The sequence below is a fragment of the Haliotis cracherodii genome, unplaced genomic scaffold (assembly GCF_022045235.1).
Source record: "Haliotis cracherodii isolate W230 unplaced genomic scaffold, xgHalCrac1.p SCAF_2, whole genome shotgun sequence".
NCBI classification, from domain to species: Eukaryota; Metazoa; Mollusca; class Gastropoda; order Lepetellida; family Haliotidae; genus Haliotis; species Haliotis cracherodii.
Window position 1 is genome coordinate 46,255,882 of NW_027266275.1, and position 15,643 is coordinate 46,271,524.

The 15,643-nt window shown below is 38.0% G+C and overlaps 1 protein-coding gene across 2 annotated transcripts in view; it reads right to left on the reverse strand.

The window, feature by feature from the left end:
* Positions 1 to 828: 828 nt before the first annotated feature.
* LOC139469180 (ubiquitin domain-containing protein UBFD1-like) overlaps positions 829 to 15,643 on the reverse strand; it is a 280,993-nt gene continuing 266,178 nt past the window's right edge. For both annotated transcript variants that reach the window (XM_071251314.1, XM_071251315.1), the window contains exons 7-8: positions 2,671 to 2,753; positions 829 to 1,090 (exon numbers count right to left, since the gene is read on the reverse strand). In XM_071251314.1, the coding sequence (XP_071107415.1) occupies positions 980 to 1,090; positions 2,671 to 2,753 (194 nt within the window). In that variant the 3' untranslated portion in view covers positions 829 to 979. The remainder of the gene's footprint in view (positions 1,091 to 2,670; positions 2,754 to 15,643) is intronic.

Sequence of the window (15,643 nt, forward strand, 5' to 3'; positions counted from 1 at the left end):
CTTTTGGTATGACGCATCAGGGGATCGAACCCTGAACCTTCCTCTCTCCAGGCAGAGACTCTACCACTAGACCAAAGGAGCCTATCGCCAAGTAGGTTAAGCACTTGGCTACATTTTGATATGTGATATGCATGCAAACGACGCATTCTCTGCTTGCCATACAATAGCCACCACTATATTCTGTTGTCAGTGAATTTGGTCATCGAAGATTCTGTGTGCCACGTTGTTGACCCTGTGACAGCCAGGTCAATTCTGATAAAAACTCTGGGTCACGCAGACCCAGCTTCACATCGATGTGTGACATATGCATGCGTTGTGTTTATCATACATTTGAGTGACGTTTTACACACCTGTATCTAATGGAATTACAGAATCGTGAAATGTAGAATTGTTTGTTTACCCCCATTGCCATTCTTACAGTTGATGATGTACCAGGAGATGATTAAGATTGTTTTTGTCTCCACACATGTATAATCAATGAAATGGAAAGTTGCTAATTTTTGAGAATGAAGGTACTTCTGTGGGTTTTTTTAAACAAAAATGAACAAAAGGTTATGATCAAATGAAAAAAATGATAATATTAAAAAGAAAATATAGGACCACATGCCAGTGTGAAGTGTCTAGAATCAACAATGGCTGTTACTGGCAGCTGTGTGCCAATAAATTTGTCTAATAACTTGCAGGATTTACATGCTTAAAGTTTTGATATTTAACAAGATAAGCATTTATGTATATCATGCACAATTTATATGATTGGTTAACAGTTGACTTTAGCATTGAGAGTTTTAAGAGATCTATTAAAAGATTAAGAAACTTATATACATAGGCTTTTATTAGCAGCAACATATCTTTCATCAGAAATTCAAACATAACTTGGACTGCCAGAAATAGTGAATAGTGATACTGTAACACAGATCATGCTATGCATGGTGAGCAAGCACATCTGGTGCAAGTTTGTGGTGAGACCTTATCCTCTATGCTAGAAGTACTGCCACTTCCCTAGCACTGCATCTTTGATGGCTTCCACAAACTGTGCTGGAACCCAATACACCCAATACCGGGATGCTTCTGTAGGTCCTAACTGGATTCCCTGCAAACATAGTCATATTACAACAGTAAGAATATGCTATAGGCAGGAATAGGACAAATACATGTCTTATGTTTTTCAGGTCGTTAGACACATTCTAAGTATGAAGAACTTGCAAATGGAAGAACTCAGTGTGCAAAACACAGTGCCATGTGTATGTAGCATAAACAAAGACAAAATGAGGACATAGGCAAGATTGTGGCTGTGAGCATCAATATGTATTGCAAGCAGATACTTCAGTCCTTGTGAAAAGCTTGTTGTGCCACCATACACTTCCAATCTGAGTTCTTGTTTTAAAAGGAAAACAGGCCTACATCAGCACAACTTCAAACCAGTAAATACCATTAATTTAGCTAGCCTAAACAAGGTCATAAATTAATCTTTATTTCACTAGTCAACAAAAATTAGCTGCTACAAAGTTGCCATCAGCCCTAATTGTATCAGTGGTAGACCTCAAGAAAATGTCAATTGTCCTTTTTAAACTTTACTTGTCTGGGACTAGTAGCCTCAGGTTAATTTCGAACCCTGCCAAATGCATTTAGGGAAAACACATGCCTGCAGTAGTAACTCTTCAACCAGGACATTTTACCTTCAGTATCAGTTACATTCCTAATAGGGACCACTTTGAATTAGTATCTCTCAATAGAATTCAATGAATTAATACACATACATGATCTTATATCTTATCATTGAATCATATCAAACCTTGCTCATTTGGTAAGGCTATCTATGAGAACTGCAATCCAAAATTCAGGTGACCTGTTCCTTTACAAGTGAGTCAGTGAGTATGGTTCTACGCCGCTTTTGACAATATTCCAGCAATATTACGGTGAAGATCACCAGAAATGGGCTTCACACCTTGTACCCATGTGGGGAATCGAACCCAGCTCATAGGCGTGACGAGCAGCGCTTAAACCACTAGGCTACCCTGCTGCCCGTCCCTTAAAAGACATCACCAAAAGTGAAAAACAATTGGAACCCTGTCTGAGAGATCATGACAAGGTATTTGAGTATCCAATCACAAATTATTTTAGTATTTTATCACACATTCTCATTCTATTGTGTTCAGAAGTCATTTGTTGAACTTTACTTTCATGTGAGCCAATCATGTCAGAAATATTCCTTTGAAACATATGGGCTGTACAGAAGTCACTGACACAGAAATTACATAGAGAGATATTCATTCCTCCTTTTTTTGCAATGCAGTCATTTGAATTTTGCAACGTGAAAATATTTCTACACAGATGTGAAGGATCTCATACACAACCTCTAAAAACTGCAAAATAGTATATGCGATGTTTTCAGAAGAGAAGATAACCTAAAAAGGTTCAACATGGACAAATTCTTTATCTAAATGCCATTACTAAATCTGAATCCCAAAGTATACAATATCCTACCAATATATGAGCTTTCTTGGTTGTGTTGTCTTTAAGATTTGAAAGAGTGAACAAGTTTTAATTCCCTCGGGCTAATGGATTCAATGGATGTTTAAGGATGAGTAACCACAATAATGAAAGCTAGGACAAATCATAGAACAGAGATCTCCATGTATAGAACATATTGTCATTTTGAGTAATACATACCATCATGTGATATTCTTCATGACCATCTAAAGCTTCACTAACTATAGTTTTGATGGAATTCATAGGTATTTTGTCTGTTCTATCTGAAACAAAGATGGTATAGTATGAGAAAGTATACACACAATGGGGTGTGAGTGAATGCTGTCTTCAGATTCAAGTCGACAATATTCAAGCTTTATCACGTCAGCATGTAAAAAATCAAATAATTGACAGCATGAGTATATAGTGACACACAATCAGTCAAGTCATACCAACCAATTCTGCACAAGAATAACAGTAATATAGATATGATGAAGTCAACACTTGCTCAAGCTTGAAGTTTTAACAGAGCAACCAAAAGCAGCCACACAAGGCCACAACAAATTAATAATTAGATTCTCATCCATGTTTTTTTTAGAAAAAGTGACAAGGGAGGAAATATATTATTTTTATTACCAAGGACAACAAACTTCACTCTCAAAACAGTAAAACAGAAATGATTAAATTCACTCGTGTCATGGGAAATACTGTCGCTAACTTCTCATGAGAAACTGTCAAGCAACAATTTCTTTTGACAGCCACAGTCAGAAACAGTTATATAAATTTGATACGATTCAGGGATTTGGACCGAAAACCGAAGGACTCGATAGTTAAAGAGGCATATCAGAGTACCATAATGCAGCATATACATGTGGTAGATAACATAAATTACCTCAGAAACTCAACAGACATTTTAATAAACAGAGAAATATTGAACAATAGTTTATCATTGTTAATAATTCTAAGAATACTACCTCTATTACATATCTGCCATAAATCCTGAATTTTGGCTTCAATCACACTAACAAAAATTTTCAGATTTTCAACAGACGTCTTCTTCACTGTTAATCACACAATTAGTAGTCTCTTAACCACCCATGACCTCATAATGGCGACAACATCACATTTTTTCCTCATCAACAACTAGAGGTAGAAGAATTGGGGAGGTGGGAGGGAGTAATTTGTATTAGAGGTAGTATTCATAGAATGATTAACAATGATAACTATTGTTCGATAATTCTTACGAACTTCTACCTCTATAACATATCTGTAAGAATATACCAGAGGGACCACAGTGGGATCTGCCTCCAGTAACTCCCCGTGTAATTGACAGCAAACCTTTTCTGGAAACCATTATGTAATGATTCTAATCCTACTCGAGATGATTTCCTCTGAAATTCCCCTCGAAGACTTGAAAATAAGAAACTGTGTAAAAAATCAGTCAAATATGTCATATTTTTTACTAGCTTAACGTTATATTTGCTGATCTTGATCGTAATAAACATGGATTTGTGATTTCTAATACCCACGATTACGTCACCTCCGGTTCTGACTACACTTCCGGTCATGATGTCACTTCCGGTATGTCACTTCCCCTTTTTGGTAATGACCTCTCTCTAGGTCTATTTCTACCCCAAAGACGTCATTTCCTGGTGAGAAGGACTCTGTTCTGCTATTTCCGGTGATGATGTCACTTCCAGTTATTCCCTCTCTTCCGGTAATGACTTTACCTCCGGTCTAAAGGTGATAGTTGATATTTAAGGTGCTTCTTATCCATCCTACACCTAATAGGCAGAATAATCAAGGGTGTACTCACCCTCTGATGCTGCTGGTGTCAGATCCTCGTCCCCACCTTTTTTTGATAGCAGGGGTGAAACTATTGGTGGACGATAGTTTGTGCCGCGACAACCGGACCTAGGGAATATATGCCCTCTAAGTCTGGTCAAGTAAAAACTAGTGAAGATGTTTTGTGAGGCCCATTGACAGCTACTTGTTCTACTGAGACTATGGCTAGGGCTAAGGCTCTGATTTCATGAGCTGAGCAGGAACAGAGACGTGGTGTAGAATTCGGAGCCTGTGCATAACTTGATATAACTGTAGCTTTTAGCCAACCTGCTAAAGTAGCCTTGGTGATATCCTTGTTTGAGTTGGTCTTACAGGATAGGAAGAGTCTCCTTCGATGGCATCTTTGTGGGTCTGTAGCCGAGAGATAGAACTTGAGAGCTCTGTTTGGACATAAGAGTCTGTCTGGGTGATCGACTGTTGGTCCTAATGCAGGAATTGTATAATGTCTATGACACAATGGTCCCATTGTGGTAGATTGATTCTTGGCCACGAAGTCTGGGAGCGATCTTAGAGTTATTGAGGTCCAATGTTGATCATGGGTAAGACAAGAATAGTCTAAAGCATGTAGTTCTGAAACTCTTGCTGCTGTTGCCATGAGTAGCAGAAACGATGTTTTCCTGGCTTTTTGAAGTAGGGTAGCTTCAGCCGTGGGCTCGTAAGGTTCCATTAACCTTTAGTCTGCTGAATTGTTTTAGCATAAAGCGCCGTAGAGAGGGTAGAAGATTTCAAACAGTCGGTGCTTCATTAAACAAGGGCCAATGGACGATCTTTTTCAATTTATCTTCCCTTCACTAACCCGCTAGGTGCGCTGACCCGGACGGTCCAACCTTAAACTGACGGCGCATGTGGTATGCGCGATACGAGCACTACATGTTACTATGACGCCTAGAGATAGCTAACTAGTATAACCTTCACCTCTGTCGACCACAGACGGTCACGCTTGTGTGTTGGACAGTATATCTTTTCGCCTAAACAATGATTTATCTATTGCCATGTCCAGAAATAAATGTTCCTTGATTTAATGATACATCAGGGATGACCACGACTGATTATATTGTATAGTTAACCACTAGATAGGCGTTCGAAGCGATGCGGTGAGATCAGCTGATCGTTCATCCCAGGTCGCTTTGTTGACGTTTTGCAATCGGTACTGAAAGTGTTCCCCTTGATGTATGAATATCACACTTTTAAAAATTAAGTAGATTTGTATACGTTCCTATATCTATGTTGTAGCATCGCCGAGCATCATATGCATGCATTTCAGTGTGTACAGCGGTGAGGCGATACGGTACGCAAAACGTGAAGGTCTCATGCAACGTTGCCCTTAGCCTCAATGTTGTGAATATTGACAGCAAGAAATTGTAAGAGTAACAGGCACTGTAAAATTACGTCATCAACTAGATATCATGATACAATGTTCAAAATAAAAGAAATGGAAATCACTGAAATCTGTTTTGATATTTAAGGGTTAATTGGTGCATGTTGTATAAAAGGATTTTATGAATATGAATGGTAGTTGTTTGTTGCCAAATACTACCATGATAATATTTCAATATGATCAATGAAAGATCTATATTATTTTAGTAGTATAGATGATGAGGGTTCTGGACCACTTCCACTGGAGCCAGTTTTATATATCTATACCACCACTACAGGGGGAATTTTTTATGTGTAAATGCTGATGCAATTTAACGATCGTCATAACATTAAACTAAATTGTAATGAAAATATTCTCTATTATTTTTATGCATACGTATACCATTATTTTTAACAAAGTGATACTCAACATTTTTACTAAGTTCTTCGTTCATTTTACTCGGAGACCAGACTATATACTCTTCTTGGTAATTGGAAAGAAACAATCGATCACCGTATTTTGTTGGTTTGACATCACTGATATAATATATATCTTGTGGTAATTCTCTCCATTTGATTATATGTCCTTGAGCATTAATGCTTCGATAGCTTTTTCGAGTTCTTCCTTTGTTGGTTTGTAATTCTCCATTATTATATACCGTATTCGACCCATTAAGCGCCCAGGGTGCTTAAAAAAAGACAGAAGGGTCGGGCGCTTATTGGGACCAATTCAGAGTAAAATTGGCGTAAATTCATCAGTAAGCCTTACCATATTTTCTTGAGAATAGTGCGCACTTTTTTTCCAAAAAACACAGCTGTGTAGAAGGGGGTGCGCATTATACACGAATTAATGAGTTTTGATGTTTTTTCCCCCCATGGAAAGACATTACTGTCAGCACGTAACACCGGAAATACCATGTAAACAAATCCATACTGAAGTTCGCAAATTATTCATGTGATTATTATGTATATCTGGACTTTTGTTTGTAACTTATTTCATTAATTTTATTCAAAATTCCTTTTAATATTGTTTTAATTAATTTCGGCGAAATCGTGTGTGAAGTGATCGGAAGATCGCACAACTCACCGTTATCAACAGCAACCACGGTCAGATTACCGCTATTGACACCTTGAAACGAACTTTAGTTGACAGAGAATGGATACATATATCATAAATGCTATACTTTGATTCATTAAAAGTCATATTTGTTTTTGTTGGACGATTCTATGTCAACACGTAATTCTCGCGATCACGTGCACGGGAGCCTTGACAGTGACTGGTCAGACTGGTTCCATGTAAAGAATAATACCCGGCAATAGCGATCAGCTGCTTCGCTTAGGGTTATTATTATTTTAGATATGTTTAGTAAAAGCTGCATCTAAATTAACAAGATATTGGAATATATTATTCCTGATAAAAAAATAGTTTCAGATACAACTTTTGCCGATCCTTGCATTTAAAATCCTGTAAAGTTATATCATTTGGTGTGTCTTGACCGAATCACCGGTAGATTCCAAGAAAACGTGTGTACAGCTGATTGCTGTGTCCGGCTTAGTTTACGAGAAAATGCACAAGGTAATCTTAATCCCTGGATATAAAACAATGCCTAGCTGAACAAAAAATACAATTTAAACTTATTGGGGGAGGGCCGCTTAATGGGTCGAATACGGTACTTATGTAAGCATTTGTTTAAATGTGATCTAATGATAGTAAGCAATCTATTTTTAATCTCAAACCAGTTCTTTGGTTTTGGCACGGAATAATTGATGTGCTTGTTGTTTCCCCCCTGTTCTATGAACTTTTTTTTCTCGTCCTCGCTAATACCACTGGTCTTACGAGAATTTGATCGAATCTCCTGCTTCATTACGTTGTATTTGGTGAGTTCTGACAGCACTAAACGAAACTCCTCCTCGGATATCTTACAATCAGCCAGTGCTGTTGAAATATGATCCTCAATGCTGTTCAACCTTTTTTCGGCGAGTATCCGAATATTATCATGTTTTAATGCTTTCTTTTGCAACTTACGAGAAATAAATTTTATCGCTATTCCTGCCAGTCCTGAGACTCCATGCCAAGTAGGATAGGCCTAGGTTTTCTGGCATAGGAGAGACTAACACACTTTTTCGTTTTGATGGGATATAAGCCCCGAGTACGACCCCACTATTAAATTATTTGCCTTACCCGCCATCACATATGGTGGGGTAATGACGATATTCAGTAGCCACTCGATTTATGCTTCGATCATAGTCCATTTTTTTATCATCGTTGCGAGTAAGATTGTACGAAGTGTTTTTATTGAGTCTACTAACGTCGACATCGCTTAAATCTCCTAGATTACCTGTGAATGTAACTTCTTTCCGCTTGTATACATTTTCTTGTAAGTGTAAAGCGTATAACTTACCATCGGTACCAGGCTTACCGAATCCTTCTGTGTCTCCGAGATCGGAAAGCGCAATTGTATTACATTGCCTGAGTGTTCCAGGGCCTGATGAATCAACCATTATTTATGATATGGAGTGTTACACTCAAGTATCCTATGTGTACAGGTTGATGTTTTAAATCTAATACAGAAATTTTGAGGTCTGAAATAATACCCCTCTTTAATTTTTTATATTGTAATGATGAGAAAGATTCCGTTCTCCCACTATTATATTGTTCATCTTTGACTGGAATAGCTCTCAGTAGAGTTGAAGGACTTTCGAGTTGAATATTAACCGTTGTACTGATTTGATCAAGATGGATGCACAACTCTTTAAAAGGGAACTAAATCGGGTAATTTATCTCCATGTCGTGTTGCGTCCTTTACTATCAAATCCAAGTGTTTCTGCTAAGTTCTTAAAAAGAATTACAAGCTTTTCTCCAGCATTAAAAATCAACATCCCATTCGACTCATTTTGTGTGAGACTAGCTCCCAAAAGTTTAAAAATTTCATCATTGAGTGAGCATACGCTGTAATACCCATCAGGTATAATGTAAATGTCACCATCTATTCCAACTAGTACCTGATTATTACCTCTCACAGCATTTATATAGGTCCACTGCAGGTAATTCGTTACATCGCAGAGAGCGACTTCAAGTTGTCCATCCGAGTTATCGATAGTATGAAGCAATTCAATAGACTGACCATTTGTTATTCCTGGGAGTGTAACATACATATTAAATATACAAAGATACTATATCATAACTTAAGTATTAAATCAACTTACATTACTAATCGGTGCTAATTTTTTTGTTAAATTCCCTGATATCTTTGAAAAATACAGGGTCACTGCAACTAGCGATAAAATGGTGCACGATTGGTTCCACAATCCAATGCAATTTTGTCAAAACCAGTTAGACTCTGCCATATGGTGTACCACAACAGGATGTGGTGTATCTCTTTATGCCCCAGGATTTGAACTAAATAAGTCTGTTTTATCATTTCACGTGTACTGTCAGATTAGATGTATACTTAAAGAAATTAGTGCCCCATTACCGCAGGATCGAGCATGGAATGCATCAATAATCCGTACAATAGTTGGGCATTCGAACATAGTTGTCAGGAATTTGGTATTTCTACAAGTAAAGATTGGCGTCTGAGTTGAGTTAACCATGGTCTAGGTATTCCGTATGCTGGTGCACACTCTGTTAAAGAAGTCAGCGATGATTTACTGAAAAGAGGTCGGCTTCTTCCGAGCTCAGCTCTCTCAAGTAAGTCTGAGTGGAAAGACGATCGTATGAACTTTAAGTGGTGTGTTGCTTTCACCGTCCAAAAGGTTCAGCAACCACCTGGAAATGCTTGGAATGAATTTCTTAATGATAAAACAGAAAATAATTTTACTAACCCAGGAGTTGTAAGAGTTAATGAATCAATAAGAACATATGTACGGCAATTCTTGGTGCACAATCGCAAACACAAACGGGAATAATCGGTTCTGGGACGGCGCTCGATGCACAAAAACAGTTTGTCGCAAACGTGAAGGATGCTATTAATTCACCAGTTGACATACCATCTTCTATAAAGCGTTATCAAGATGTATTACAGTACGCTCAATCAAAAGTAGACTACGTTTATGCGCCGGGACTATACATGTCTACGAGTAATATGGAACTTAAGATCGGACAAGCGATCGGTTATAATAATAAAATTGTTATTGCTACCGAACAGCAAAAACCAGGTATAAATTCAGATATTAACACCGAATTAATAACGCAAACAAACACAGGTGAAACAGGAATAGTCAAGCCACAGACACCACAACAACCATCTACTGACGCACAACCACAAGTGCCACCACATATTGCAGCTAAAAATCAACAACATATCGATGAAAAAACAGCGCTTTTAGTAGGTAGAGTCGCAGCTAGTTTACTGATTTGGTTAAATAGTTATTATTTGGTTAAATAGTTCTTAGCGGATATGTACAACAGCCCTGCAATTGCTACGATCAGTGGCCACAAGTTTTGACTAAGCCAAGTGGTGGTTTTAGCTAATAAATTCAAGAGCCAGGAAACAATACTCCCCATTATACCTGGAAGTGCAGATGTGTCTTTCCCAGTGCTTCTCCTAATGCTTTTAAATGCTTTTTTATCCACTCTTTTACACAACCCGGCCTAGGTGGTTTGCCACCTCCTGTACCTCCACCCGCCACCAGTTAACGCGAGAGTCAAAGTCGATATAATAAATCCCAATGCGGTTAAAATACTGACAATGGTTATCCCGTTCTCTGACCAATGTTTTAATTTTATCGGCCAGTGTAGTATCATCGTTGAGGACTTGATCGAAAGTTTCTCGAATTTGACTGATTTGTGAACGAAGTGCTTTTCTATTACTGGAAACCGCTTCGAGGCGGGCTGATCTTTCATCTTCTAAGTTACGCAATCTTTCAGCCACACGGCGTCTACTGAATTCATTACCCGCCTGTTCAAGTTTTGTTTTCTCATAAGCTATATGTTGTCGAGTTCGGATAGCTTGGCTATATTATTGATGAGTTCTCCCCGCATTGTTTGCATTGCCTTGTCAAGACCTTATAATTCCCTAATACTGAACTCCGAGGATGGTACCTATAATGTGGAATTATCGTAGTAAGTAGCCAAGATTTCTCCGAGTCCGTCTGAGGCCAGCTTCGAGCTTTCTTCCAAATTATCTATGTTACTGAGTTCATCACGCACAGTCCGAAGAACCTAAGTAGTCTTCACAGAAAGTTTTTCTCGTGAGTTCTCGTGAGTAGTCTACAAAACCTAATTCATTACGAACAATGTTGATGAAATGTTTACTGGCTATCGTAGACAAGGCTAGGGGCTTACGAGTATGAGAATTCATAAGATCAATATCTGGAGAGCCACTCAGTCGCAATATTCCTTTACTATCTATCGTAAACTTTGAAAATTCACAACCAATTTGGCTAACATATTTTTTTTAACGGCTGGTTTCAAAAGTTCATCGTTAAGATTCGTAAAGCTGGTTTCATCAGTACCCTCTTCGATTGTACTAGTATCAGTTATGTTATCTAGATTAATATCATCCATTTTTATATTAAACATAAGGTTACATAATTTCAATACAACAATGTCTTAGCAATACGGACGCAAGTTAAACCCACAACGTAGACTTCGGGATCCATTAGGGGTCAAAGCAATTTGTCATTCTGTAACTATAACTAATAACCCTAATACCATCGATCAGAATCAACGCTTCTGGTTCGCTTTCCTAATCTCGGCGCACATGATGTGTTAGTTCCGGGAACTGCACGACTATCATTTACAATTAGATTGAATTCTGCCGACGCTCGTTCAGAACATAGGTCGTGCGATTGTTAGGAAAATCGCGATTAAAATTAGCGGTAATGATGTTTTGAGTATTGACGACAGCGATGTATACTATTGTTACATGGATCTCTGGAAAACGACTAAAGAACGGGAAAACTTACAGTACCAAGGTATTTGTAATCACAAAACATTGAGACTGCGTGTAGGTGCTGATAGTGGTGATAATACCATCATAGAAAATAAGGCCGTTGCTGATGCATTAGGTAACCGATTCTATATTCCACTAGACTTTGAATTACTAGATTCCCACATGCCATTTTATCAAGCATCCCTAGGCGATAGGTTAGAAAACAAACTCACTTTTAATGACAACAGCAGAGTAATCAAAGCTACTGAAGATCCTAGTAGCTATTCTACTGAAAATATCTCACTGGAGTATGATATGATAACAGATCCCGAATTAGCCAGACAAATTCGTAACCAGTATACCGGAAGTTTAGCTATTTTGTACGATTGCTTGCTGTGACATCGAAAGATCACGAGGAACAAAAGAGATACGACGTGGAATATCAATCTAAACGTTCCCGCTGGATCGTTGAAGGGTATCTTAAAGGGGCACTGATCTAACGCAATTCCCCGGGACTGGTTGTTGCCTTTGTTATTGTTTTTTCCCAGTGAGTACCCGGATGTATAGCAGAAATCTAGACTAGTTCGCGACCTCTGCTGCGCCTTTCGTAAGCGCATTAGTCACGTTTATGGATACCGGTAGTAATAAGGGCGTATGGTCACATTGATCAACAAAATGAAATACAGTTTTCGAGATAATAAGGAAATGTAGGTATCTTTGGGGGTAGCATCGGTAATGGTGACGAAGTTTTGATAAGTCACTTGCTTGGTAATTTTGCGATTTTCGTTTACACTATTTTTACTTGCAACACGAAGTAAATATTTCACCTAAGCATTGCTTGTTTATAGTGTGTATATTTTTTTACTGTCAAAATGTGTAACATATTTATTAAACGTCTAAATATTTTACAAAGTGACTGAAAAACATTTCGTTGAAAAGTACATGTCTATGTTGTTTGGCTTCTAATCCTACATAATAATCTGTTGTGATGTTTGTAGGCCCTTTTGTTCGTCTTAATCAATCTGGATAGATTTCTTAGTCAAAATGGCTGAAATATTTACACATTTTATAAATTGCCTGAGAGAATCAAATTTTACAAATTGACGGTAATATATACACGCTTACAAAGGAAAAGACCGGAGAAAACAACGTCTATCGCGCATTGAAGAATTTCCCAACCAAGACATAGAGAAACAAGAACGAATCGGTTCAAATGAAGGAAAACAAAATGCAAATATCATAATTACAACCCACCAAATTTATGTGTATAAATTTTAGGCAGCTTCCTTGTTCGAGGAATGTATCCGTGAATATCCACACAAAGGAACAATATCCCACTCGTCTGCAGCTGTACAAAGAAACTTATTCGATGTCACGTGTCTCTGTAACAATCAAATATTTTAAAAAATATATATCGTTTCGGGATATTATAACCGTGTTCGTTTCTCAACTGATCACTTGGATTGTTTCAGGTGTTTCACATAGGTGTCAAGTCTTCAAGGGTCGGCTGAGAAAGCCCACGTGACAACTATTTTCATAACGTCCACGGTTCCATTGAGTGACAGATAACAATGATCAATCAATCAACGTATTATCAGTTATCCCTTTGAACAAAGTATGTTGTTTTAACATCGGCACTTCACGCCATGATATGAGTGTATTCCCTTTGTTTTAGTAAACCTAGACATGTAAACACTCACTTTTGACATATCCACTGTGCAAGATAACAGTGATTAATCAATCAACGTATTTTCTGTTAATCCTTTGATGACCAGGAACGATCCGTTGATATACAAAAAAAGGAAATGAACTGATCATTCATCTCTTGCTTGGCTGCCACGTGTATATTACATAACACACATTTCACCTCACTCCCAACCTGGATTTAGATTGAATAATTACCCCAGACACAATAAATGCCAAATGGGAACCTTTGTCAGGTAATCTAAGTGGTGCTACCACTAATTGTACCTGTAATAAATTCATTAACTGAGCATCAAGGGAATGACGACAGATACACAAGTGTAGGGTTAGACGAGAAAACGTGGATGACAACAAGGGAGTAGTAATCGTATTATCGACGCAATCCAAAACCCGAAAATACTTTCACTGCATGGATACTTATAACCATCTGTGGTATTTCCAAATGACGACATCCGATGAGCTACGCGTTCTTTTTGTCTCTTTGTTTAGGCCGAAGAAATTAATTAACATGCGCCCTTTGTCGAAATCTTTATAGATCACAGTTAACCAATCAGTGTTTATGCAAAAATGCGTAAAACAAATATTGCCTCCAGCCTCCAAGTTCATTTAGCTGTCCTTGCAGACGGTAGCCCAGTCTCTGGTCACGCTCAGTTGCGCTGCGTATCATCCGGGTACTCACGGGGAAAAAAACAATAACAAAGGCAGCAACCAGTCCGGGGAATTGCGTTAGATCAGTGCCCCTTTAATGTTGTTCGAGGACCCCTCTGAAGCATTTGCAAGAGATACCGAGGCGTTCTACAATCCCAAGATTACAAAAGTAGAATTGACTATCGAGGGCGTGCCTAATCAACTATATAGTCAAGGCATGCGAGCATATCAACAGTGGGATGAGATTAAAAAACTCCCTTCTATAAAACAAAGCCCAGAACGCGGTCGTGAAAGATCTGTTTCTCGGGGATGTATCGATGGCTGAATTCCTTACCACGAAGTATGCGCTATGGCTTGACATGCGAACAATGGACGATGACCAACTACACGGTAGTGGGCGGATCTATTAATAATCTTTTACCTAAAGAACCGCACTGCGATTTCACTTGCGGGCAAATGGGTTGCGGAAAAACAGCTTTTGTTCTAGATATTTTTACAAAGTCATTATCGGGATGTTTTCGATCATATTATTATTATTCTGTGTCCGACTATAAGCATTAATAAAACATACCTATCAAGAGATTGGGTAATGAATGATCCCGGGGTGTACAAAGTTGATCAAGGCGATCGTTTACAAGACTGTTTACAAGTATGTCACGAAAAATACAAAGGAGAATCAACCCTTTTCATAATAGACGACTGCAGTGCGAGTAAAGAACTAACCAAAAAGAAAGATATGCTTTCATATTTAGCATACTCAGCATAGTGTTTGGGTACTTACTCAAAAATACAACTCTGTCCTGAAAGATCTCAGAGAGCAGACCAAATGGGTAGCCCTGTTTCATTGCAAAGACCGAGATTCATTTGAGGAATGTCTACGTGAAAATGATGTTATTTATACCAAGCTCGAACGAAATGTCAGGAAACTGTTAGCTTCATCGAAGCACTGTAAACTCATATTAAAGACCGATCAACCAGCTGCTTATGGAATTGCTTGGCAAATATAGCAAAAATAGCAACTGCTAAGCAAAAAATATAGCAAAAATATGGCATATGTAGCAACTGCTGAGCCAAATTATAGCAACTGCTAAGCAAAAATATAGCAACTGCTAAGCAAAAATAGCAAAATTATACCAAAAATATAGCAAATATAGCAAAATAGCAAAAATACGATAAATTGAACATTATTATTATGTAATAATGTGGTTTGAAATCCTCATTCTTTCGCAACAGTTTATTATTACGGGTTGTATTGGATACGCCATATTTTATTATGTTGGACTTAAATATCTCCTTAGGTATTACATTATGGAATGAGACCAACTCATCGAACAAATGCTTAAAGAACCAGATCAACATGCAGAAGAACATACAGATAAATCTTTAGATAAACATAGAGAAAGACTTATGGCTTTGGTAGCCGGTGGAAAATGTTCCCAATGATTTGGGTAAAATGATACCATCGAAAAAATTGAAAACATGTCCGATGAAGAAATTAAAAAACTGTATGCGCGTTACAAGTCTAGACTGGGAGCTACCATGACTCAGACAATAGGTTTGGCTATTTTACAACTATACACAGTCGTAGCTAGTACGTTTCTCCCTATCCCAGCAGAACATTGCCCGTATTTATGCGAATCTCTCGAGAAAGACCCATTCATCGAACTCGCTATAAGCGCAGTGAGCTGTGAGTTTTATCATAGATACGGAATGTTCTTAGCTCCACTCACCACAGCTTTAATAAC